At 36.6% G+C, this 27,121-nt stretch overlaps 1 protein-coding gene across 1 annotated transcript in view; it reads right to left on the reverse strand.

Moving 5' to 3' along the window:
* Positions 1–27,121, reverse strand: part of CNTN5 (contactin 5) — a 1,372,019-nt gene that overhangs the window by 51,202 nt on the left and 1,293,696 nt on the right. Inside the window, exons 18-19 of the mRNA XM_068554615.1 lie at positions 20,789–20,938; positions 1,556–1,626 (exon numbers count right to left, since the gene is read on the reverse strand). Of these exons, the coding sequence (XP_068410716.1) occupies positions 1,556–1,626; positions 20,789–20,938 (221 nt within the window). The remainder of the gene's footprint in view (positions 1–1,555; positions 1,627–20,788; positions 20,939–27,121) is intronic.

Genomic DNA, 27,121 nt, shown 5'->3' on the forward strand with positions numbered 1-27,121 from the left:
ATGGCTTACATTTAAATTTGTTAAATGAGCATCAATTGCACACCACAGAAAATAGTAATTGTGATTAACTAGTTAGTCAGTGGAGCAGTTACCAGACATTGCCTAGCACAATGTTTGACAAATAGATACACAATAAACATTTGCTACATTTTCTTATTTTGAATTTTGATTTGAGGAAAAACTATGTATTGAGTGGAGGAAAAGAGACAAAGCCTATTATATCAAAGTACTATAGACTAAATGTTTATACCCCTTCCTCCCCCACAATTCATGTGATGAATTCCTAACACAATGTGATGGTATTAGGAGATGGGCTTTAGGTAGGTGACTTGGCTATGAGTGTGGAGTACTCATGAATCAGATTATTGCCCTTGTAATACAGAACCTAGAGATCTGTCTTGCCTCTCTGTCACGTGACGACATAGTGAGAAATTGTGTTCTATGAACCAGGAAGCAGGCCCTTGCCAGATCTGAATCCACCAAGGCCTTCCAGAACTAGACTTCCAGCCTCCAGAAATGTGAGAATTAAATTTCTGTTGTTTATAAGCCACCCAGTCTACAGCATTTTTGTTATAGCAGCCCCAGCTGACTAAGACATAAAACTGGCAGGGAAGGCAATTCCGTTTAGAGAGGTTTGATCTCAGTGAAGGTCAGGTATTGGGAAGTTAATACCTCTGCAGAAATCAAAAGCAAGGCATAAAGTTTTATTGAAGAAGAGGCATATGAACAGAAGAACAGGTCAGAGGATGTGCTCATGGAAGATTTCTTACTGGGGAAAGGAGTTTTTCTGTATGTTTCTGTACATTCTATCATTGTTCTTAGAGATGGTCAGGGATTGGTTCAGTTTTCTCCAATAGGCATTTCCATCTCCATATTCTAACACATTGTTCTGTTAGCTACATAGCTATATTTGATAATAAAGTTAACATCAAAGAAGGAAAGTGGCTTTATGGAAAATAAATGTACCTCTCACACTCTTTCTCCCCTGTTCCTTTCCTTTGACAGAAGGAATTTTGGAGGTCATACAGTGAGGGACACAAAAGAATAAGGGTTTTGTAATCAAAGTCCCAATTCTACTGCTTCTCAGGAAAGTACTCAAACTGTGCATCAGTTTCATAATTTGTAAAACAAGGAAAATTATCCCCACTAATAGGATAATTGTATGGGATAAATGAGCTAACCCAGTCACTACTCCAGAAAAACCTCAATAGTTTTAGCCTCCAAAAATGTCAAGGGTGCTATTCAATTGTGAAGTAAATAAATATCAAACTAAGCCAAATAAACATCTGAAGCAATTTGTGAGAGAATGTGTTTTAATCATTCAAACTGTATTCTGAGACAGCCTATATGACAGGATGGCACACTTTAGACTTGGTATGAAAATGACAATAGTTCATGTTGGAAATATTCATGTGAGTAATGCATGCTCAAAGTGTTTCTTAACCTCCTTTAAACAGAAGTTACTCAGTTACTCTATACCAAATACTGATGCTCTATGTGTAACTTTTTAATTTAAGGAATCAACAAGTTCTGACATCTGAGTAGGCTTTCTTACCTCCCAGGCGATGACTAACTCGTGCCTTCTTCCACTTCTTCCACTTACATTGGTGGGTGTCGTCTTTGGAACTGTTGTTAAAAATGGGCCAAGAGTGAGGACAATACGTAGATGTACAATTTAAGTGTCCCTACACCAAGAATGCATCATAACCCTACTCTGGTTGGATAACATCCCCAAATAAACAAATCAAAATGTGTTTGGAAGTCAAAGTGGTCTTATTCAATATTAAACAAAATGTTTGTGACAAGTACCTTGCTTTCAAATCTATGTGGCGGAGTTTGATATATATTTTTCATGGCCACATACTGCATCCCCAAACTAGTTCGCTTGTATAAATGCTCTGTGGTTACTAAGGTCCAAATCATAATTAACACTATAGTCAAGGACATCTGCTAATTGTTAGTTAAATTTCATCCTACAAGTTTTCTTCTTCCTAAGGATGTGAATCTTCTGTGATTTCAGGGCTTGCAGAGCCCCTGGAAAGTCCACAGCTTGACATTAACCTTACTGCTTTACTAGAACTCCCAGGTGGCTCCAGTTTAAAGAAATCTTAGCAACAGTTCCATGGAGTGAGAACCTATTTAAATGAATAAACATTTTAAAAAACTGTCAAGAATGAACCTCTCTGCAAACTGCAAAATATATAGATACCTGGTGAAGCTTTTTCAAATGCAAAACTATTAAAATAATAAATATGTCAAAGGAATAAATTTCCCCTTCACGGCACCAAACCACAAAATATGTAGTTGAAAGGGAATATTTTCAAATGAAGAACTGTTAAATGAAGAAAACTATTAAAATAAATCATTTTCCAGGCTATGAGCCTGCATTAGCAATTTTACACTTCAGCGTTGCCTTTATATCCCAGCATATAGTTTTTAAAAAAAAAATTGATATACTCATAAACAATAGATTCACTCCCATTTATTACCTACTTGGAGTGGAAGGCTGCTAATTACTGGTAGATATTCACACAGCATTTTATATACTGGAAAAACTGATGCAGAATTTATATGCTACTAGAAAGGGAAAAATAAACAATTTTTCTTGGGCCACGGAGGTGGGAGAGAACACTATCATTGCCTCCATTGAAATAGATGATCTTTATTCACCAGGTCCAAATTTCATTTCCTTGACACTTTTCTCCGTGAACATGAGTTCTTGTCTTGCTCATGCACATGTAGAAGGATATATACAGAAGCAGCTACCAATCTTTATTTTTTCACAGTTACATACACATTAAGGATTATTCATATGTGGAGTTCACTCTCATGAATTCCCTCAGAATTACATGGAATTGGATACCCCTTTGTGTCTCAATCAGGAAATCAAAAGGAATTCAACTAAGAAGAATGATGGTATTAGAGCAATAACAGTGAATATGTCCTAATTTATATGAAGAGCAGGCAGATGATTTAACGAGTTTTTTACTAGTAGTCATAAGTTATTGCTGCATGTAACAATGTATGACATATCAGTCTGCCTTGACACCATGTCTCAAAACCACTGTTATAGAGTAGTAATTCTAAATCCATTTTCTGGTGTATGGTCTGAGTAAAGCACACAGGAGGAAAACTGGTTTAACTGTATGTGTAAAAGGGTAGGGCTACACATTTCCAAATATACCCTCAGTGGCTATTCTCAGAGTTCTGAATATTGTGACCATCAATGATAGTCAGATAAATAGTAGAAGCAAGTTAATTTGTTGATATGGTGCCACTATGGTTTCTCTTAGTACCATTTGTTTGTAAAATATAAAAAGGTACGCACACACACATATGCTTCACACTCATCACTGACAATAATTAACAGGTAAATAATATTACAAGTAGTATCTACCACAACCACCTACTTCATCTATTACATTGGAATTGCTAGTTTATACCCTAAATGTAGGATTTTGAAGATTTTTCTTTGAAGATACCCTCCCTATGATCATGGATTTTGTGGAAGGACTAGGCACTAAGCATCCTTTTCTATTTTATTCAGCCCTCAAACATCATCTAAAAAGAGGATGCTTGGAACCTCTAGCTTAGGGTTGGAGAGTAGGCTATAGGCTATCTTGTGAGCACCTCTCTCTTGAAGCTCATTAAAGAAGTATGAGTAGAATGAAACACAAGTGATGATTTGAGGTCAAATCTTTCTTCTGGAGCTTTGGTAGTATCGTTCCATAGTCTATTAATGTTTTTATTTTTTAAAAAGCATATTTAGAGTTTCCAAGTTTTAACTTTGTGAGTAAAAAAAATAAAAAGAAACTAATGAAAAATGTGGTGAAAATTTCCACTTTGAGGAACAAAGAAAGCAAAATTTAATTTGTTTCTGTGTGGGTTACTTCCATATCAAATTATCCACAAATGACCTAGATTCTTTCTTTTATCATTTGAAATTAGTCTTTGAAGTCTTCCTACTGCTACTAATTTCGTTTAAGAAGATAAAATAAATAAATGTAAATAAAGATAAAATAAAATAATGTAAATAAAGAAGATCATCCAATTTTAATGTATAATAAATGACACAAAAGAGGCACTGTTGTTCATTGAGTTTTAATAGTATATGTGTATAAGCACCAACTGTTCTTTTTTAAGAAAGGCTTACTAGATATAATAGGAAATACTAACAGAAAACTTAAGGCTTTAAAGACGTGGAAATAACCTAAATGTCTATGGATCAATGAATGGATAAAGAAAATGTGGTGTATTGTACAATGGAATACTATTCAGCCATACAAAGAAGGGAACCCTGCCATTTGAGACAACATGGATGGACATCAGGGTCCTTATACTAAGTGAAGTAAGCTGGACAGGGAAAGACAAATCCTTTATGATCTGACTTATATGTGGAATCTAAAAATATGGAACTGGTAGGAACAGAGAACAGATTGGTGATTGCCAGAGGTGGGAATGAAGGGTGGGGGAAATGGGGAAATGTGGTCAAAAGGTACGAAATTCCAGATATAAGATAAATAAGTTCTAGGGATATAATATACAACATGGTGACTATAGATAACAATACTGTTACCGTATACTTGAACGTTGCTAAGAGAGAAGATGTTAAAAGTTCTCATCACAAGGAAGAAAATGTGCTTGCGTGAGGTGATGGATGTTAACTAAACTTATGGTAATCATTTTGCAGTATATAAATATATCAAATCATTATGTTGTTCACCTTAAACTAATACAGTATTATATGTCAATTATAGCTCAATAAAACTGGAAAAACGAACAAACAAAAAAGAAAACCTAAGGCTTTAATAGATGCAACTCAAGCATTGTGTTTTGCTGTCAGGATCACAATGTTTGAATTGGGTACTCGAATTCTAATTGGCTTAAATTTCCTAATTGCATGCAGATGATCAGTGGAACTCATGCTCATTGGTTTCCTTTTCACAGTTATTATCTCTGCAGTCAACACTAATTTTAATTATATCCTTTTATTTATAAAACAACATATTCATGATATGTAGAGATTTGACTTAATCGTTCAGAGCCCTTCTATCATAAAAGTTCTATAATTCTTGTTAGAAGCATAAAATTAATATAATCAAACATGTAATAAATGCTTTCATTGAGTTCAGAGAAATACATATTTACCTAAAACCAAATTTATTTTCAATATGATTATTGAAAATCTGATTTAGAATTAAGCAGCTAGATGCTTTTCTCCCTCCGTTGGCTACTGATAAATGTCATGAGCTTATTAGCTTAGAGAATCAAGTTTACATGCATGGTTAATGAGTTAAACTCTGATTCTTCAGAATTTCTTTTTGAACATAAGTCTTCCATGAATGAATACGTGATTAATACTTTTCCAACAATCTATAAATGTCTTGCTGTTTTAGTGCCTTATCTGACATGTTGAAATGTAGACTTTTGTCCCTTTTTATCTTATACATTTGGTTGTAAATGTTCAGAGTGACTAAAATATAGTGTACTACCTTAGTTTAAGCTTGCATGAATTTAAGCTTGAGTCTCAAAGAACTCTTTCTAAGTGTAATAGTCTGAACAAAGTCAATTACACTAAAAACATGCTTTAATTAGCATTCAACTAAACAAAAGAATACAGGATGAAATCGTTTACCAATCTCTCTTTTTTTCCCGGAAACATTTCCAAATCTATTACAGTAGATGTTTACATGGCTTATTAAATAATATAGCTTTACTAGAGACCTGGGAGAGGTCACATAATTTAGGAGCAAATCCAGCAACTGGTTTGGGCAGAAAAGTGCAAAAGAATGGAAGGAGGGAATGGAGGTTGATAATATAGTGAAGGTGGGAGTCAGGAGAGAAATTAAAAAAAAAATTCCTACTTGAATTGAAGTATGTAACATACAAATATTTCAGTTAACTGATTATCATCTAAACTCACTTTATAAAAAGAGATACAGAGCTTCCAAAATTAAAAAAAAAACACCAGTGGTGTTTCCTAAAGACTTCAGATAATGCTGTTATTCCTATCAATAGGGTAGATAAGGTGATATGTGTAAGTGGTAAAACTGTTCTTCTGGGACTGAGAAAGATCTGGGCTTGAATCTCAGTTCTACCATTCTAGCTGATGGGTTGAAAATATTTCCTAACCACTTTGTCCTTTAGTTGTCTCACAGAGATAATAATAGTACATACTTTTTAAGGTTTTCATAATTATGTATCACAGTGCCTGGAACTGTAATTTATAACTATTACCTAATGTTATTATCTACTTCAAAAAGAAAATGATTTCAAAAAGAAAAAGTAGTTGTCTTCTATGATAAACACTAAGTTCAGTAGGAAACTATGCACATGTGATCGTGAAATAGACTGTTCTTTTGGAAATCTGGATAATACGGTTTCGATAGTACCATGGGAATTGTGCTTTCAGTTTTGGCTCAGTTTGTTTTAATTTGAAAATCTAGGCAATATATCAGTTTTGATTTACAACTTTCGTTGCTAGGATATTTCAGAGAATGTAAGATTTCTCTGATTTATGAACCTTCTCATAAATAGCAATAGTCAGGACCACAGGAGGTACGTATAGACAATAAAATGTGTTTCCCTTCACTCATTTTCTCTGAACTTTATTCCACAAGGAAGTAGAAGCAGAGGATAGGCATAATGATCTTTGAGCAAGATTTGTTGGAACGTGTGGTAAAATGAAGAGAAAGAAAAAGGCAAGAGGAAGAAGGGAGGGGTGGGAGGAAGATAACTTGGGAGTCATCACCTTTGGTTTAAGATTAGAATTCCAGCTCTGCCACTTACTTATTAGGTAACCTTGTACAAGTTTTTAACTCTTTTATTCTGCTTTTCATCTGTAAGATGGGGATAAACCTGCCTGCTTTAGAGGGTTGATGTGAGAATTAAATGCTATAAAGAAAGGCAAGGGCTTAGTATAGGGCTTGGTACATGGTTCATGATTTATGACTGGTATATGGCATTATAGGGACTAGGAAGACGGGAGAAGTTTAACTTGAATGTCTCACATTTACTCCTGGATTGATAACCTCTCATTACCCTTTTGTCTTTCATGCTCAAGTCTTCTACTGCTCTTCCCTCATCTTGCTATTAATCAGAAAGGGGCATGCCTAACAATTAACCATGTTTCATTTAGAAAGACATTTGTTAAAGTTACCATCTCTGTTTGCAAAGTGTCTCTGAAACTGGAGATATATTTCCTGAATATATTTTGCAGAAAATACTTTCCTGGACCAAAGTGGTTTCATGATTTAAAATACTGTCTGCTGTATGAGCCATACTATTACCTTCTTTTTTCCTAATTATTGAGATTTGGTCTTAGAGGTCTGTTGCTTGCTATGCTTTTTGTCTGCTCTTAATGTTACTAAGAACAATTTCTTTTATTTAATATAATTAAATTACTCATTGGGTTGAAGAAAGCTATAATGTTCATTTAATAGTATTTTCTTTTAGAGTTTCCCAATTATTTCAGTTGACTGCTTTACGTTTTTTATATCATATTTTTTTTAGAAACGTAGACTAGAAAGACCTTTAAAAACCCCACAGCTTTATGCCTTTTCTCTGCACACACCAGTGCCTGACAATAGTATGCAGATTTTTAAATTGCCCCCTATAAATAATTCTGCCTGAGTCTCATTTGGTCTGGCCTTCAAAGCTCCATTAAATGCCATTTACAAGGCCAACCCACATGCCCCTGGGAAAACTAATTCAGCCCCATCTTATAATAGTATTTTATTCTGTTCTTTCCATAACTTTTGAACTCAGTGAAGTTTCCTATGTAATTATCATGGACAAGAAATGTGAATATACAAATATGAACAAAGCAAGATCCTTTCAGAAGTAGGAAGGTAATGTACAGAGAAAGAAACTGTAGTAGGAAGTTTAATGAGTCTTTTCTGGACTTGGGATGAGACACATGTAACCTCAGATGCTAAAGTGAGGTTGGCTAGACAAAACCACAGAACTACTAGGAAATAGAGAAAACCAATTTCATGACCCTTTCCCGTTACCCACCTCCAGCCATATATATAAGATTTTAGCACAAGCAGTGTTTTGGAAGAAGGCTGTCAGCTTAGCAGATGGATGTGCTGTGGCATATCCCTCCAACCCCAGCTGTCGCTAGGAGCAAAGTGAGAGTATCTTTTCCCCCTCAAGCTAAGTGACAAGAGAAGCAAAACAGCTGATGAGGAGAGTACAGATGCTTACCTCTCACATCCTGGCTGGATGCTGTTGAGCTTCAGAATTTTGTAGGATGGCTCAGTCCTGCACTATGCTACTAGAGCAGAGACCAAAATAGTTCTTGAGAACATATGGCATTTCTAGAGTTTGGCAGGTCAGAAATGCGAAATGATTATCATGGGCAAAGCAGACACTGTGGAAGGTAGGTTTGAATAAGCCTGTTGGTATCACAGCCAATAAAGCCGCCTGCTAGGAGATAGGATAGTCTCTTAAGAACCCAATGTACCCTGAGAGAGAAAGAAGCAGAATGTGGACAAATGCCATCTCCTGGAGCACTCAACATTTACGTGAGAACAACAAATTGCAACACGTGAAGTCATTTTTCATTTTCTTCTTTTCTGACCTGGGAAGTGACCAGAATAGCAGTTGGAAGGTCAGGGAGGAAGTAGAAAGAAGAAAGAAAAGACAAATCGTAACCCTTGAGTCAAGCCTGTGCTGGGATGGAGGGACAGAAACATGGAACTGGATATGAGATGAAAATGTTTATTAAGTTAATATAGAATTTTATTTTATTTTATTTTTTTTACTTTTTTGGTACTAGATGTTTATTTCAGACTCTTTTGTCACAGAGGTCAATAAACAATCAAAAGGTTACACATATCTATTGTATTCCAAGACAAATCTTTGGAGGAAAAAAAAAATATGTACCTATTAGAACTTACTGTTTCAGCTCTACCTGGAGCTATACACATGAGATACAGATACTCAGTTTCATAACTTCCTAGTTCCAAATAGACCACTCAGTATTTAAAAAGAAAAAAGAAATAAAAGAAGCACACACAAATCACTAGTTATACTTGCATAGCTAATACATAAGGTAGTTTGAAAATACTGAGAATAACCTCTTCTCTGTTTTATTTGTTTTAATTTTTTTAACATCTTTATTGGAATATAACTGCTTCACAATGGCGTGTTAGTTTCTGTTTTATAAGAAAGTGAATCAGTTATACATATACATATGTTCCCATATCTCTTCCCTCTTGTGTCTCCCTCCCTCCCACCCTCCCTATCCCACCCCTCTAGGTGGTCACAAAGCACCGAGCTGATCTCCTGGTGCCACGCGGCTGCTCCCCACTAGCTATCTATTTTACGTTTGGTAGTGTCCATGAGACTCTCTCACTTTGTAACAGCTTACCCTTCCCCCTCCCCATATCCTCAAGTCCATTCTCTAGTAGGTCTGTGTCTTTATTCCCATCTTGCCCCTAGGTTCTTCATGACTTTTTAAATTTTTTCCTTAGATTCCATATATATGTGTTAGCATATGGCATTTGTTTTTCTCTTTCTGACTTACTTCACTCTGTATGACAGACTCTAGGTCCATCCACCTCACTACAAATAACTCAATTTTGTTTCTTTTTATGGCCGAGTAATATTCTATTGTATATATGTGCCACACCTTCTTTATCCATTCATCTGTTGATGGACACTTAGGTTGCTTCCATGTCCTGGCTATTGTAAATAGAGATGCAATGAACATTTGGTACATGAATCTTTTTGAATTATGGTTTTCTCAGGGTATATGCCCAGTAGTGGGACTGCTGGGTCATATGGTAGTTCTATTTTTAGTTTTTGAAGGAACCTCCATACTGCTCTCCATAGTGGCTGTATCAATTTACATTCCCACCAACAGTGCAAGAGGGTTCTCTTTTCTCCACACCCTGTCCAGCATTTATCATTTGTAGATTTTTTGATGAGGGCCATTCTGACTGGTGTGAGGTGATACCTCACTGTAGTTTTGATTTGCATTTCTGTAGTGATTAATGATGTTGAGCATTCTTTCATGTGTTTGTTGGCAATCTGTATATTTCTTTGGAGAAATGTCTATTTAGGTCTTCTGCCCATTTTTGGATTGGGTTGTTTGTTTTTTTGATATTGAGCTGCATGAGCTGCTTGTAAATTTTGGAGATTAATCCTTTGTCAGTTGCTTCATTTGAAAATATTTTCTCCCATTCTGAAGGTTGTCTTTTTGTCTTGTTTATGGTTTCCTTTGCTGTGCAAAAGCTTTTAAGTTTCATTAGGTCCCATTTGTTTATTTTTGTTTTTATTTCCATTTCTCTAGGAGCTGGGTCAAAAAGGATCTTGCTGTGATTTATGGCATAGAGTCTTCTGCCTATGTTTTCCTCTAAGAGTTTGGTAGTGTCTGGTCTTACATTTAGGTCTTTAATCCATTTTGAGTTTATTTTTGTGTATGGTGTTAGGGAGTGTTCTAATTTCATACTTTTACATGTAGCTGTCCAGTTTTCCCAGCACCACTTATTGAAGAGGCTGTCTTTTCTCCAGTGTATATTCTTGCCTCCTTTATCAAAGATAAGGTGACCACATGTGTGTAGGTTTATCTCTGGGCTTCCTATCCTGTTCCATTGATCTATATTTCTGTTTTTGTGCCAGTACCATACTGTCTTGATTACTGTAGCTTTGTAGTATAGTCTGAAGTCAGGGATCCTGATTCCTCCAGCTCCATTTTTCTTTCTCAAGATTGCTTTGGCTATTCGAGGTCTTTTCGTTTCCATACAAATTGTGAAATATTTTGTTCTAGTTCTGTGAAAAATGCCAGTGGTAGTTTGATAAGGATTGCATTAAATCTGTAGTTTGCTTTGGGTAGTAGAGTCATTTTCACAATGTTGATTCTTCCAATCCAAGAACATGGTATTTCTCTCCATCTATTTGTATCATCTTTAATTTCTTTCATCAGTGTCTTATACTTTTCTGCATACAGCTCTTTTGTCTCCTTAGGTAGGTTTATTCCTAGATATTTTATTCATTTTGTTGCAATGGTAAATGGGAGTGTTTTCTTAATTTCACTTTCAGATTTTTCATCATTAGTGTATAGGAATGCTAGAGATTTCTGTGCATTAACTTTGTATCCTGCTACTTTACCAGATTCATTGGTTAGCTCTAGTAGTTTTCTGGTAGCATCTATAGGATTCTCTATGTGTAGTATCATGTCATCTGCAAACAGTGACAGCTTTATTTCTTCTTTTCCGTTTTGGTTTCCTTTTATTTCCTTTTCTTCTCTGATTGCTGTTGCTAAAACTTCCAAAACTATGTTGAATAATAGTGGTCAGAGTGGGCAACCTTGTCTTGTTCCTGATCTTCGTGGAAATGATTTCAGTTTTTCACCATTGAGGATGATGTTTGCTGTGGGTTTTTCATATATGGCCTTTATTATGTTGAGGAAAGTTCCCTCTATGCCTACTTTCTGCAGGATATTTATCATAAATGGGTGTTGAATTTTGTCAAAAGCTTTCTCTGCATCGATGGAGATGATCATATGGGTTTTCTCCTTCAATTTGTTAATATGGTGTATCATATTGATTGATTTGCGTATATTGAAATATCCTTGCATTCCTGGGATAAGCCCCACTTGATCATGGTGTATGATCCTTTATTGTGCTCTTGAATTCTGTTTGCTAGTATTTTGTTGAGGATTTTTGCATCTATGGTCATCAGTGATATTGGCCTGTAGTTTTCTTTCTTTGTGACATCTTTGTCTGGTTTTGGTATCAGGGTGATGGTGGCCTCGTAGAATGAGTTTGGGAGTGTTCCTCAGTCTGCTATATTTTGGAAGAGTTTGAGAAGGATAGGTGTTAGCTCTTCTCTAAATGTTCGATAGAATTCGCCTGTGAAGCCATCTGGTCCTGGGCTTTTTTTTGTTGGAAGATTTTAATCACAGTTTCAATTTCAGTGTTTTTGATTGGTCTGTTCATATTTTCTATTTCTTCCTGGTTCAGTGTCAGAAGGTTGTGCATTTCTAAGAATTTGTCCATTCCTTCCAGGTTGTCCATTTTATTGGCGTAGAGTTGCTTGTAGTCATCTCTTATGATCCTTTGTATTTCTGCAGTGTCAGTTGTTACTTCTTTTTCATTTCTAATTCTATTGATTTGAGTCTTCTCCCTTTTTTTTTTTCTTGATGAGTCTGGCTAATGGTTTATCAATTTTGTTTATCTTCTCATAGAACCAGCTTTTAGCTTTATTGATCTTTGTTATCATTTCCTTCATTTCTTTTTCATGTATTTCTGATCTGATCTTTATGATTTCTTTCCTTCTGCTAACTTTTGGGGTTTTTTTTTTCTTCTTTCTCTAATTGCTTTAGGTGTAAGGTTAGGTTGTTTATTTGAGATGTTTCTTGTTTCTTAAGGTAGGGTTGTATTGCTATAAACTTCCCTCTTAGAACTGCTTTTGCTGCATCCTATAGGTTTTGGGTCATCGTGTTTTCATTGTCATTTGTTTCTAGGTATTTTTTGATTTCCTCTTTGATTTCTTCAGTGGTCTCTTGGTTATTTAGTAGTGTATTGATTAGCCTCTGTGTGTTTGTATTTTTTACAGATTTTTTCCTGTAATTGACATCTAGCCTCATAGTGTTGTGGTCAGAAAAGACACTTGATACAATTTCAGTTTTCTTATATTTACTGAGGCTTGATTTGTGACCCAGGATATGACCTGACCTGGAGAATGTGCCATGAGCACCTGAGAAGAAAATGTATTCTGTTTTTTTGGATGGAATGTCCTGTAAATATAAATTAATTCCATCTTGTCTAATGTATCATTTACAGCTTGTGTTTCCTTATTTATTTTCACTTTGGATGATCTGTCCATTGGTGAAAGTGGGGTGTTAGTCCCCTACTATGATTGTGTTACTGTTGATTTGCCCTTTTATGGCTGTTAGTATTTGCCTTATGTATTGAGGTGCTCTTATGTTGGGTGCATAAATATTTACAATTGTTATATCTTCTTCTTGGATCGATCCCTTGATCATTATGTAGTGTCCTTCTTTGTCTCTTGTAATAGGCTTTATTTTAAAGTCTATTTTGTCTGAGATGAGAATTGCTACTCCAGCTTTCTTTTGATTTCCATTTGCATGGAATATCTTTTGCCATCCCCTCACTTTCAGTCTATATGGGTCCCTAGGTCTGAGGTTGGTTTCTTGTACACAGCATATATATGGGTCTTGGTTTTGTATCCATTCAACCAGTCTATGTCTTTTGGTTGGAGCATTTAATCCATTTACATTTAAGGTAATTATCGATATTTATGTTCCTATTATCATTTTCTTATTTGTTTTGGGTTTGTTATTGTAGCTTTTTTCCTTCTCTTGTGTTTCCTGCCTAGAGAAGTTCCTTTAGCATTTGTTGTAAAGCTGGTTTGGGGGTGCTGAACTCTCTCAGCTTTTGCTTGTCTGTAAAGGTTTTAATTTCTCCATCAAATCTGAATGAGATCCTTGCTGGGTAGAGTAATCTTGGTTGTAGGTTTTTCTCCTTCAACACTTAAATATGTCCTGCCACTGCCTTCTGGCTTGCAGAGTTTCTGCTGAAGGATCAGCTGTTAACGTTATGGGGATTCCCTTGTGTGTTATTTGTTGTATTTCCCTTGCTGCTTTTAATATTTTTTCTTTGTATTTAATTTTTAATAGTTTGATTAATATGTGTCTTGGCATGTTTCTCCTTGGATTTATCCTGTATGGGACTCTCTGTGCTTCCCTGACTTGAGTAACTATTTCCTTTCCCATATTAGGGAAGTTTTCAACTATAATCTCTTTAAATATTTTCTCAGTCCCTTTCTTTTTCTCTTCTTCTTCTGGGACCCCTATAATTTGAATGTTGGTGCGTTTAATGTTGTCCCAGAGGTCTCTGAGACTGTCCTCAATTCTTTTCATTCTTTTTTGTTTATTCTGCTCTGCAGTAGTTATTTCCACTATTTTATCTTCCAGGTCACTTATCCGTTCTTCTGCCTCAGTTATTCTGCTATTGATTCCTTCTAGAGAATTTTTAATTTCATTTATTGTGCTGTTCATTATTGTTTGTTTGCTCTTTAGTTCTTCTATGTCCTTGTTAAACCTTTCTTGTATATTCTCTATTCTACTTCCAAGATTTTGGATCATCTTTACTATCATTATTCTGAATTGTTTTTCAGGTATACTGCCTATTTCCTCTTCATTTGTTAGGTCTGGTGGGTTTTTACCTTGCCTCTTCTTCTGCTGTGTGTTTTTCTGTCTTCTCATTTTGCTTAACTTACTGTGTCTGGGGTCTCCTTTTCACAGGCTGCAGGTTAGTAGTTCCCGTTGTTTTTGGTGTCGGTCCCCGGTGGCTAAGGTTGGTTCAGTGTGTTGTGTAGGCCTCCTGGTGGAGGGGACTAGTGCCTGTGTTCTGGTGGATGAGGCTGGAACTTGTCTTTCTGGTGGGCAGGTCCATGTCTGGTGGTGTGTTTTGAGGTGTCTGTGGCCTTATTATGATTTTAGGCAGCCTCTCTGATAATGGATGGGGTTGTGTTCCTGTCTTGCTAGTTGTTTGGCATAGGGTGTCCAGCACTGTAGCTTGCTGGTCGTTGAGTGAAGCTGGGTCTTGGCGTTGAGATGGAGATCTCTGGGAGATTTTCACCCTTTGATATTACGTGGAGCTGGGAGGTCTCTTGTGGACCAGTGTCCTGATGTTGGCTCTCCCACCTCAGAGGCACAGCCCTGACCCCTGTCTGGAGCACCAAAAGCCATTCATTCCTCACAGCTCAAAATAAAAGGGAGAAAAAATAGAAAGAACGAAAGAAAGAAAGAAAGAAGATAAAATAAAATACAATAAAATAAAGTAAAATTAAGTTATTAAAATAAAAAATAATTATTAAGAAAAAAATTTAAAACCTAAAAAACAAAAAGAAAAACAAAAACGGATGGACAGAACCCTAGGACAAATGGTAAAAGCAAAGCTATACAGACAAAATCACACACAGAAGCATACACATACACACTCACAAAAAGAGAAAAAGGGAAAAAATATATATATTCTGCCCCCAAAGTCCACCTCCTTAGTTTGGGATGATTCGTTGTCTATTCAGGTATTCCACAGATGCAGGTACATCAAGTTGTTTGTGGAGCTTTAATCTGCTTCTTCTGAGGCTGCTGGGGGAAATTTCCTTTTCTCTTCTTTGTTCGCACAGCTCCTGGGGTTCAGCTTTGGATTTGGACCCACCTCTGCATGTAGGTCGCCTGAGGGTGTCTGTTCTTCACTCAGACAGGACGGGGCTAAAGGAGCAGCTGATTCAGGGCCTCTGGCTCACTCAGGCCAGGGGGAAGTAGGGGTACAAATGTGGGGTGAGCCTGCAGCGGCAGAGGCCAGCGTGACGTTGCACCAGCCTGAGGCGCGCCATGCGTTCTCCTGGGGAAGTTGTCCCTGGATCACTGGACCCTGGCAGTGGCGGGCTGCACAGGCTCCCGGGAGGGGCGGTGTAGAGAGTGACCTGTGCTTGCACACAGGCTTCTTGGTGGCGGCAGCAGCCGCCTTAGCGTTTCATGCCCGTCTCTGGGGTCTGCGCTGATACCCACGGCTCGCGCCCGTCTCTGGAGCTCCTTTACGCAGCGCTCTTAATCCCCTCTCCTCGTGCACCAGGAAACAAAGAGGGAAGAAAAAGTCTCTTGCCTCTCCGACAGGTCCAGACTTTTTCCCCGGGCTCCCTCCTGGCTAGCCATGGCGCACTAGCCCCCTTCAGGCTGTGTTCACGCAGCCATCCCCAGTCCTCTCCCTGGGATCCGACCGAAGCCCGAGCCTCAGATCCCAGCCCCCGCCCGCCCCGGCGGGTGAGCAGACAAGCCTCTCGGGCTGGTGAGTGCTGCTCGGTGCCGAGCCTCTGTGCGGGAATCTCTCCGCTTTGCCCTCCGCACCCCTATTGCTGCGTTCTCCTCCGTGGCTCCGAAGCTTACCCCCTCTGCCACCCGCAGTCTCCGCCCATGAAGGGGCTTCCTAATGTGTGGAAACCTTTCCTCCTTCACAGCTCCCTCCCACTGGTGCAGGTCCCGTCCCTATTCTTTGTCTCTGTTTTTTCTTTTTGCTTTTGCCCTACCCAGGTACGTGGGGAGTTTCTTGCCTTTTGGGAGGTCTGAGGTCTTCTGCCAGCGTTCAGTAGGTGTTCTATCAGAGCTGTTCCACATGTAGATGTATTTCTGATGTGTTTGTGGAGAGGAAGGTGATCTCCGTGTCGTATTCTTCCGCCATCTTGAAGCTCCTCCTCAATATAGAATTTTTTAATAGCTGAAAATGAGACTGTCCTAGTACCTATAAAAGCCTTGGATATAGTTGGAGCTGAAGCCAGAGATGAGATGGAACATATTGGATAACAGTGGTGGGAGAAGAAGAAAACTCTTTTATGTTTAAACTGTATGTATTTCAGTCTGTTCAGTAAACCAGTTACCTAACTGTAACATAATATAGTACAGAAAGCGCTAAGGCTAGGAAAGATTTTCATCTGATTGTTTACTTGATAGTCATATTTATCTGGTTGACCATTAATCTCTTAAATGTAGAAAAAAAGTTTTTCCTTGTGTGGCCAAAAATATGTTATGTGACATTTTCCATTTCAAAATCCGAAGAGGATGACAGGACAGACTACAATGCACTAAGAAACTAGAAAGTTATTGAATATGTAACAATGTGTTTAAGCAAAGTCTTTCATTTGACACTTCTTCTTCTCTGCTCCTTTTGTCTTATCTATGCTATAAGAACCAAAGAAAATGGCTACATGTTGTGACAATATCATGATCCACTTATGGATGAGGATGGCTAGACAAGAAAAGCAGCATGGAGGGCCCAGACATGGAGGTGGAGAAGGGGGATGTAGAGGGGAACATGGTGGTCTGTACTGTGCACCACACCCCAAAAGGCTCTCTTGACTCCCCAACCATTCAGGTGGGTTGAGGGGCCAGGATGGATGACACTCAGTCTGCTATGGAGACTTCTCAACAGGACAGTGTCTTGGAGGCAACTGCAAGCCAAGAGACTGAATGGCTCTTAGTATGTTGACAAACATATATTTAACCTGAAAATGTTTCCTCTATATGAAAATAGCAACATACATAATTACTGTCATTTAAATTTATATTTAATAAAGTAGTAACTCATTTAAATTCATGATAATAATAATAATAAATGGCTAATGTTAAGCACTTACTATGTGCCAAACTCTTTACCTTCATTATCTTATTTAACACAATAATCCAAGGGAGTAGGTTGCTATATGATCTCCATTTTATAAGTGAAAAAATTGAGCCTTGAACATTGCATATAGCTTATCTATGTTTATTGCTAGTAAGTGGCAGAGAAGAACATTAACCCATATCTGCATAACTCTGAACCTCAAACTCTTAATTACAGGTATTAGGTAGCACCTTCTTTTATTTCTCTGTCTCTATCAGTTCATCATAATTTGAAATAAAAAACTGCAGGTATTGAGATTTAAACCAAGAGCTTTAATAATAATAGAAATTTTATAGAACAGAGAAGACCAAACCTTTCTAAACTATAGATTACATAGTTAATGGTATCTTCTCTCCTTTGCATTTATCTTTCAACAGTTAGTGTTATAAATATGTAACACAGAATATTAAAGTTCAGTTAAATGAGAGAATTACTCAATTAAATGAGAGAATTTTTCTTGCTAAATTCATATTTACATATTTTACTATTTCTACCAGAGTGTTTATTTCAAAATTCATTTCCTAAAATGTGATTTTTCTCTCTTGAGTGTCATCTTTTTAAATGGTAGAAAAAGCATTCCCAGTATTCAACACAAACTTATATACTGGTTTGAAGATAGTAACACATTTCCACATTTGCAAATTTCTTTCTCTCTCTCTCTCTCTCTGTAGCTAACAAACTCACTAAAACTTGTAAGAAAATTGAACTATAAATAAATAAATATAAACATACATTAAAGTGCAAACATATACAGGTATCCCTTGCTTTTCAAAAGTTTGCTTTATACCACTTTGTTTTTACGAAAGACCTACATTAGTACCTGTTTTCACAAACTGAAAAAAATCTGAAGAGATTTTCACTTTTATGAAAAAAGGTGAAAAATGAAAATTGATTCTTCACTTTATGCCATTTTGGCTTACAAAAGTTTTCTTAGGAATGCTTTCCTTTTGGATAGCTGGGGAAATCTGTATTTGTATCACGCTTTTGACATCCTAAAAATAATAAGTTGACTAAACCAATTTATCTTATATTTATTGATTACGAAGAGTATTTTGATGACCATAAAATTCAAAATATACCCTACAGGATATTGCAAAGAAAAATTAACCTTTTTTGGTGTGTGGGCAAGAAACAATCTAAGGTAAAAATGCTTTACTAAAACTGCTTTGGGATTTAGAATATTCTAGTAAAGAGGAGAATTTTAAAGGGACATAAAACTTTCGATTCAATATCCCGAGTGTGAGACCTTTTCTCTTCCAGGCAGCTCCATTGGTTTTCAAAGATTACTTGGTCCATTAGAACAGCATCATCTTTTAAAATACAGGACATGTACTTAATAGAGGCAGAGTGCATCACTTGAGAGGGTGTCTCAGGATGTTTGTGTCCCTTTTAATCTGTGCTGCCTGACAAAACAGGCACAAAACTCAACCCTTGGTTCAACACCATTAGCAGCTTTAGCCCTGTGTGGTACCAAAGCACAAGAAGCATAAAGTATGCAGTACAGCCTTCCTCAACTCACTTTCAAAAAAGAGTATTTCATGTATTTTTCATGCTATTTCTCTTCTCTTCCATAAGATTTTAATGGACTAGAGTATGTCATGTGTATAGAACTCATGATAAAACGGAGAGACAGGCGCTATATGATTGAAGTAGCTTCAGAAATAGACAAGGGACAAGTCTTTTAAAATGCATCATCTGAATACGATTTAACTTGAAAAGTGAAAGTGTTGTTAAAGTATTTTTAATAGCACAAAGAGATTTGTACTACAGAAAGTCTAAAAGGATTATTCACCTCAAACGGATTATTTATTTTGAAATGAATATTTATAGAGAGCATCTGAATTAGGCAGTAATCTTTGCCTTTGTTTAAACACAATTAACAATATGCAAATTAAGGCAGTGCTTTTTAGAAAATATGTGAGCCTAAGTACTAATATTGGCAGTCATTTCAATATCTGCACAGTGAGTACATAAAATGAGGAACAACTAACCTGTTATGCTCTTAATTAATGAACACCTGTACACAATGAAAGCATGGCTGATTTCATGAATGCATGAAAATCCAACCGAGCAATTAACGTTCAATTTAAAATTCACACTATTGAAAAAGTAGCAGAAAAAAACCAACTTGTAATAGGCAAATCACAAAAGCAGAAAAGTTGGATTTTTCTGTGAATGAATCTTTTCCAACATATTTAGACTAGCTTTTCTTTTCTTGGTTGCTTAATTTTTATATGAAAAGAATTTGAACATCTTTTTAATGATTATTCACACTTTATGTAATAAGTTGATCATTTGGGATTCTTTTCTTTTCTTTCTTTCTCTTTTTAAGAGCCAGACTGAGTGTGTTTTAGAGAAAGAACCAACTCTTTTGATAATTTATTTTAATTATTATAAGCTTCGTTCGATTTCTAAGAAGTCACAAATCACATTTTTGGTCCAATTCTATAACTATGATACAAAATGTACAATTCACAGTTCATTCTTAACCTTCTTTGTACATGTGTCTCTGACATGGGTCCTGATGTGGGTAGCAGCATATAAAGGAAAGAAAAGGAATATTCCTTTTAATCTTTCAACAAAGACATATGGAGTACCAGTGCCAGACATTGTTCTAGGTATTGAAGATAAAACAGTGAACAAATAAGACAAAATTCTCATCCTTAGTGTACTTACATTGTAATGATTATTGAGATTCATGTTATCATTGAGTGTAAAGACATTAATTTGTTTCTCTCCTCCTTGTATCTGTAATCTACCCCCCTCTTCATTTCTCTGTTGTTTTAATCATTCTTATCAACATTATTGATATTTGTGTTTGCCTAAGCTAGTGCCTTACTAAATATTTTTTATATACAATTTTATAGGGACATAAAGATAAATCTCAATAAGACTTTGTCCAAAGTAATCAAAACTCTACTAACAATTTTTCTTTATTCTGCTTCTTCCAGATGATGGACAAGATATCTTAACATTTGTTTTTAAATAAAACTGTTAATTTTCCTTGTGTGGTCTTTAGAAAGATTCTATCAGAGATACTTCATTCTAAAAGGCCGGAAGAATACTGTTTTTTTTTTTCTAAGTTAGGAAGCAGTTATTTTACACATAGACATCAAGATGGCAGTGGGTCAAGTTAAGACTATGTTTGTCTTTGCAAAGTGTAATTTATACCAGCTCAGACGGTGAAGGGCAACATAAAGAATTTAAGGAAGTACCCTATAATTAGGGGTGACTGTTATTACTGGAGAAAAAGAGGGTAAGCTAATCTATTCCGAATTTTATAGGTCTGCTGTATTGAATGAGTATATAATTAGAAGAAGAAACTAACTGCTTCAGTTTCATGGTAACTAACTTGATGCGGTCAAGGGTTGGGAGGAAATTGAAGCACCTAGACCTGTACTTGTAGAAACAAGGAGAGAATGTTCTGAAAACAGATAAAATGAAAGAATTATTTTGAAGGAAAAGATTTTACGATGTCTAGGTAAATGAATTAGGAAAAATTATACTAAAGCAAGCATTAATGGTTAATTCAACTTGCTTTAAAAGTGATTAGGGACATACCAAATAGAATGCTGATTCTCCAATATTCTTACCTGCTTCATTTGTGCGGATCTTTCGAGATGGGGTGCTTGGATCTCCAGTCCCAATTGGATTGGTGGCCACCACTCTGAATTCATATTCCACCCAGGGGTTCAGGTCCACTGCCATGGCTGATTCCATGTCCCCTGTTATGATTTCTGGGACTATGGAGAGGAAGGAGATTTCATGCCATTAAGTGAACTGGAAATGCTTATAGATTGCGATCAAAGATATCACAGGCACTGACATAATTGGCAGGCTGCTGCGTACATCCTTATAACACGTGGTCATGTGTCACCTCCCGTCTCATTAGTAAAATGAAAATCAATCCTCAGAAGTAAGCACTTGCACGTGTCAGTTTGTTATAGTTAGAATTCTTTCATCTCATGTTTACACATAGATTGACATAACATAACTTGCCATGATGATCATTTTGTCAACCCCTCAGCCCCAGATAAGACGCCAACTAGTGCTGTAATTTAAGCAAATAGCTCTCATATTTCTAGAGAAATTTCTTGAGCAGTTTGCTTCTCACAGTTCTGGCAAACATGCTTAGCCACTTGGCAGTTCCAAGCAGCAGAGTAAGAATATATTCCTCTAATTTAAAAACTCCAGTTTGTGGTTTCAAAGTGGAAGCTCTGAACTCTCCTTGGAGTGATTTTTGCACTACATTTAGATTTTATTAAAACATAAAATTGTGTGTCAATATAATTACCACATAGTAAAGTATTTTTTACATAGCGTTTATGCTCTATTTGACTGCTTTTCTTGTTCACTCATCTCTGCTGTGTAGGAAATATTTCTGGAAGAACATTTGTTATAGAGGTGAAAAGGGGGAAAGTAGAAAACCTCCCTTATGAAGTGCAAACATTCTCTGGATTTATATCAGCCCTGGATTTCTGTTTAAGCATGGCAGGGCAGTGGCAGGGGGGAGCTCTTGATTTGATGACTTGATGGACTTTTACTATGACAAGGTGGAATTAAATGCATCTTGGATTTCCCATGAAAATCTCTTTTGAAAAGTAATAGTAGAATGTTACCAAATAATTAGCTCCCTGAAAGGTGAATGATCAGCCCATAGGCAGTGTAGGCTGCCTGACAAATCTCACAGCCCTACAGAGCTGACTTTTTAAAGCAGTGAAATGAAGACATGAAAAAACTCTGTCCCCTTTTGCTGCACTGACAAATGAGCAACATGCTTGGAGTCTAAGAGGTAGGGGATAAAGGCCACTGTTCAGTCCGTAGCTTGGTAGAATGCTGAGCTGTGTCTGCCAAACATAAAGGTGGGAAGAAGAGATATCAAGACACTCAGCTCTCCCTAGACCCCAATATACACTGCTTCACCAATACTTGCCTTGGGTCCCTCAGGACTTACTGTTTCATTGACTTCTGTTTATGTCAGTCACTTCAAGCAACTCCAAACAGATAGGTCGTGACTCATCCGTTTTATTCGAATCCCCATAGAACTCTGCACATTTCCTCTTTCTGTCTCAGTTGTCATCCTTCCCTACTGTTTAAAATCCTTTTACTAGGGCCTTTGGAATTCATAATCTGTCATTAGCAAAATTGCCATATACTCATTCTTCTTTCTGAACATTCTTCCTACTTTTTACTACAGTAGAAACATGAATCCCCTCTAAGGCAACTTTATGCCTCTCAAGGGGTGGCCCTCTTAAGATATTGTAAAGAAGAGGGCAATCCATCTCAGTTGTGTCTCTCTCCTCCCCACCTCCCCCTCAAATGTCTCTAATGCAAGCATGCAGGTATTTTTCCCACTTAAAAACAAATCAAAGCAAAATTGTCTCAAAATTTTCTCTCCTTCCAGCCTTCACCCAGTCTCTAGTCTTTATGTTTCTTTTATAGCAAAACTTCTCGAGAGTTATTTGTACCTTATTTGCTATCTCCAATTATTCTCTTTCTATTCACTCTTGAACCCGCTCCAATCAAGCTCTTACCTCCAGCATTCCACCATAACTGCTCCTGTCAAGATCACCAATGGTATCTATTGCTAAAATAGAGACCATTGGTCTCTGTTCCTTAGCTTGTTTGTTCTAACATCATGCTTTGACACAGTTGATCATGCTCTGCTCTTTGAAATACTTTTCAAAACTTCTGTTTTTCTCCTTTCTGATTATGCCTTATCAGTCTCCATCGCTAGTTTCTTTTCATCTTCCAGGTGCACCGCAGTTCTACTAACTCCCATTTTTTTTAACTCCATGGTGATCTTATCTAGTCTCATCGTTTTTAAAACCTTCTGTATGCTGATGACGCTAATATTTTCAGCCATGAACTTCCTCCCTAGACTCCAAATTCGCATGTCCTATGACCTATTAAACCTTTCTATTTAGATGGGATTCTTAACCTTAATTTCCCCCACCTACTTCTTCAGTATTCCTTACTCAGTGAATGACAATTTCTGTATCCAAAATTTGGGGGTCATCCTGGATTTCTTTCTTTTTCCCCTGCACTACTCCAACTCATAAGCAAATTATGACATCTCTGACTTCAAGTGTTTTGATTTCTCCACTTCCCTTTGCAGCAAAACTTCTTAAAAGAGTTGTCTGCATTAACTTTTCTCCATTTTCTCTTGAACCAATTCTTGTGAGACTTTAGTCCTTACTATTTTACTAAAACTTCTAGTGTCAAGATTACGAATGACCTCTATGTTGCTTAAATCAATGATCAATTCTCATTCCTCATCATACTTTCCAAGTCAGCAGCATTTGACCCAGTTGATTACTCTTTCTCTTCCTTGATAGATTTTACTCTTTTGTCTGTCAGGATATCACATTCTTTTTTTTTTTTTAACAGATGGTTGCTTCCCCTCTGTATCCTTTGGACGGCTCCTCTTTTCCACAACTTCTTTCTATTGGTTACTTGAGGGCTCAGTTTTCATACTCCTTTCTTCTTTATTTTATGCTTATATCCTTGGAGATGTCATGCAGTCTTATGGTATTAAATGAAATGTATATGCCAATAATTTCCTAATTTATATCTTTATTCTAAACCTCACTCTTAAACTCCAGCCTCGTATATCTAATTGCCGTCTGATCTCTTTAAAGGCGTCTCCTCCAAATACAGTCATACAGCGGTTAGGATTTCAACATATTAATTTTGGGGAGACACAATTCAGTCCATAGTAGGCAGGTTGTGATTTTTTAAATTTTTTAAAATTTATTTTATTTTTTTTGGAAATTCACTTGATGTACAATACTATGTTAGTTTCAGGTGCACTACATAATGATTTGACATTTGCATACATTATGAAATGAATGCCACAGTATGTCTAGTAACCATCTGTCCCCAAACAAATATATTACAATATTACTGACCATATTCTTAGGCTGTGTATTACAGGCCTGTAACTTATTTATTTATAACTGGAGGTTTGTACCTCTTAATTTCCTTCACCTATTTCACATCCCCCAACGCCAACTTTCTGGCAACATCTGTCTGTTCTCTGTATCTAAGAGTCTGTTTTCATTTTGTTTTCTTTCTTTTTTGTTTTTTGAATTCCATATATGAGATCATGTGGTATTTATTTTTCTCTGATAATTTCATTAGCATAAGACCCTCTAAATCCATACACATTATGTCAAATGGCAAGATTTCATTATTATTATAGCTGAGTAATATTCCATTGTTTCTATATTTACCACGTATTCTTTTTTTTTTTTTTTATTCCTTTTATTTCTTTTTCTTCTCTGATTGCCGTGGCTAGGACCTCCAGAACTATGTTGAATAATAGTGGTGAGAGTGGACATCCTTGTCTCGTTCCTGATCTTAGAGGAAATGCTTTCAGTTTTTCACCATTGAGAATGATGTTTGCCGTGGGTTTGTCATATATGGCCTTTATTATGTTGAGGTAGGTTCCCTCTATGCCCACTTTCTGGAGAGTTTTTATCATAAATGGGTGTTGAATTTTGTCAAAAGCTTTTTCTGCATCTATTGAGATGATCATATGGTTTTTATTCTTCAATTTGTTAATATGGTGTATCACATTGATTGATTTGCGTATATTGAAGAATCCTTGCATCCCTGGGATAAATCCCACTTGATCGTGGTGTATGATCCTTTTAATGTGTTGTTGGATTCTGTTTGCTAGTATTTTGTTGAGGATTTTTGCATCTATATTCATCAGTGATATTGGTCTGTAATTTTCTTTTTTTGTAGTGTCTTTGTCTGGTTTTGGTATCAGGGTGATGTTGGCCTCATAGAATGAGTTTGGGAGTGTTCCTTCCTCTGCAATTTTTTGGAAGAGTTTGAGAAGGATAGGTGTTAGCTCTTCTCTAAATGTTTGATAGAATTCACCTGTGAAGCCATCTGGTCCTGGACTTTTGTTTGTTGGAAGATTTTTAATCACAGTTTCAATTTCATTACTTGTGATTGGTCTGTTCATATTTTCTGTTTCTTCCTGGTTCAGTCTTGGAAGGTTATACCTTTCTAAGAATTTGTCCATTTCTTCCAGGTTGTCCATTTTATTGGCATAAAGTTGCTTGTAGTAGTCTCTTAGGATGCTTTGTATTTCTGCGGTGTCTGTTGTAACGTCTCCTTTTTCATTTCTGATTTTATTGATTTGAATCCTCTCCCTCTTTTACTTGATGAGTCTGGCTAATGGCTTATCAATTTTGTTTATCTTCTCAAAGAACCAATTTTTAGTTTTATTGATCTTTGCTATTGTTTTCTTTGTTTCTATTTCATTTATTTCTCCTCTGATCTTTATGATTTCTTTCCTTCTGCTAACTTTGGGTTTTGTTTGTTCTTCTTTCTCTAGTTTCTTTAGGTGTAAGGTTAGATTGTTTACTTGAGATTTTTCTTGTTTCTTGAGATAGGCTTGTATAGCTATAAACTTCCCGCTTAGAACTGCTTTTGCTGCATCCCATAGGTTTTGGGTCATCGTGTTTTCATTGTCATTTGTCTCTAGGTATTTTTTGATTTCCTCTTTGATTTCTTCAGTGATCTCTTGGTTATTTAGTAACGTATTGTTTAGCCTCCATGTGTTTGTCTTTTTTACGTTTTTTTCCCTGTAATTCATTTCTAATCTCATAGCATTGCGGTCAGAAAAGATGCTTGATATGATTTCAATTTTCTTAAATTTACTGAGGCTTGATTTGTGACCCAAGATGTGATCTATCCTGGAGAATGTTCCGTGCGCACTTGAGAAGAATGTGCAATCTGCTGTTTTTGGATGGAATGTCCTATATATATCAATTAAATCTAACTGGTCTATTGTGTCATTTAAAGCTTCTGTTTCCTTATTTATTTTCATTTTGGATGATCTGTCCGTTGGTGTAAGTGAGGTGTTAAAATGCCCCACTATTATTGTGTTACTGTCGATTTCCTCTTTTATAGCTGTTAGCAGTTGCCTTATGTATTGAGGTGCTCCTATGTTGGGTGCATATATATTTATAATTGTTATTTCTTCTTCTTGGATTGATCCCTGGATCATTATGTAGTGTCCTTCCGTGTCTCTTGTAACATTCTTTATTTTAAAGTCTATTTTATCTGATATGAGTATAGCTACTCCAGCTTTCTTTTGATTTCCATTTGCATGGAATATCTTTTTCCATCCCCTCACTTTCAGTCTGTATGTGTCCCTAGGTCTAAAGTGGGTCTCTGGTAGACAGCATATATATGGGTCTTGTTTTTGTATCCATTCAGCCAGTCTATGTCTTTTGGTTGGGGCATTTAATCCATTCACGTTTAAGGTAATTATCGATATGTATGTTCCTATGACCATTTTCTTAATTGTTTTGGGTTTGTTTTTGTAGGTCCTTTTCTTCTCTTGTGTTTCCCACTTAGAGAAGTTCCTTTAGCATTTGTTGTAGAGCTGGTTTGGTGGTGCTGAATTCTCTTAGCTTTTGCTTGTCTGTAAAGCTTTTGATTTCTCCATCAAATCTAAATGAGATCCTTGCTGGGTAGAGTAATCTTGGTTGTAGGTTCTTCCCTTTCATCACTTTAAGTATATCATGCCACTCCCTTCTGGCTTGTAGAGTTTCTGCTGAGAAATCAGATGTTAACCTTATGGGAGTTCCCTTGTCTGTTATCTGTCATTTTTCCCTTGCTGCTTTCAATAATTTTTCTTTGTCTTTAATTTTTGCCACTTTGATTACTATGTGTCTCGGTGTGTTTCTCCTTGGGTTTATCCTGTATGGGACTCTCTGCGCTTCCTGGACTTGGGTGGCTATTTCCTTCCCCATGTTAGGGAAGTTTTCGACTATGATCTCTTCAAATATTTTCTCTGGTCCTTTCTCTCTCTCTTCTCCTTCTGGGACCCCTATAATGCGAATGTTGTTGCGTTTAATGTTGTCCCAGAGGTCTCTTAGGCTGTCTTCATTTCTTTTCAT

Source organism: Eschrichtius robustus, chromosome 11, assembly GCF_028021215.1.
Source record: "Eschrichtius robustus isolate mEscRob2 chromosome 11, mEscRob2.pri, whole genome shotgun sequence".
Lineage (NCBI taxonomy): Eukaryota > Metazoa > Chordata > Mammalia > Artiodactyla > Eschrichtiidae > Eschrichtius > Eschrichtius robustus.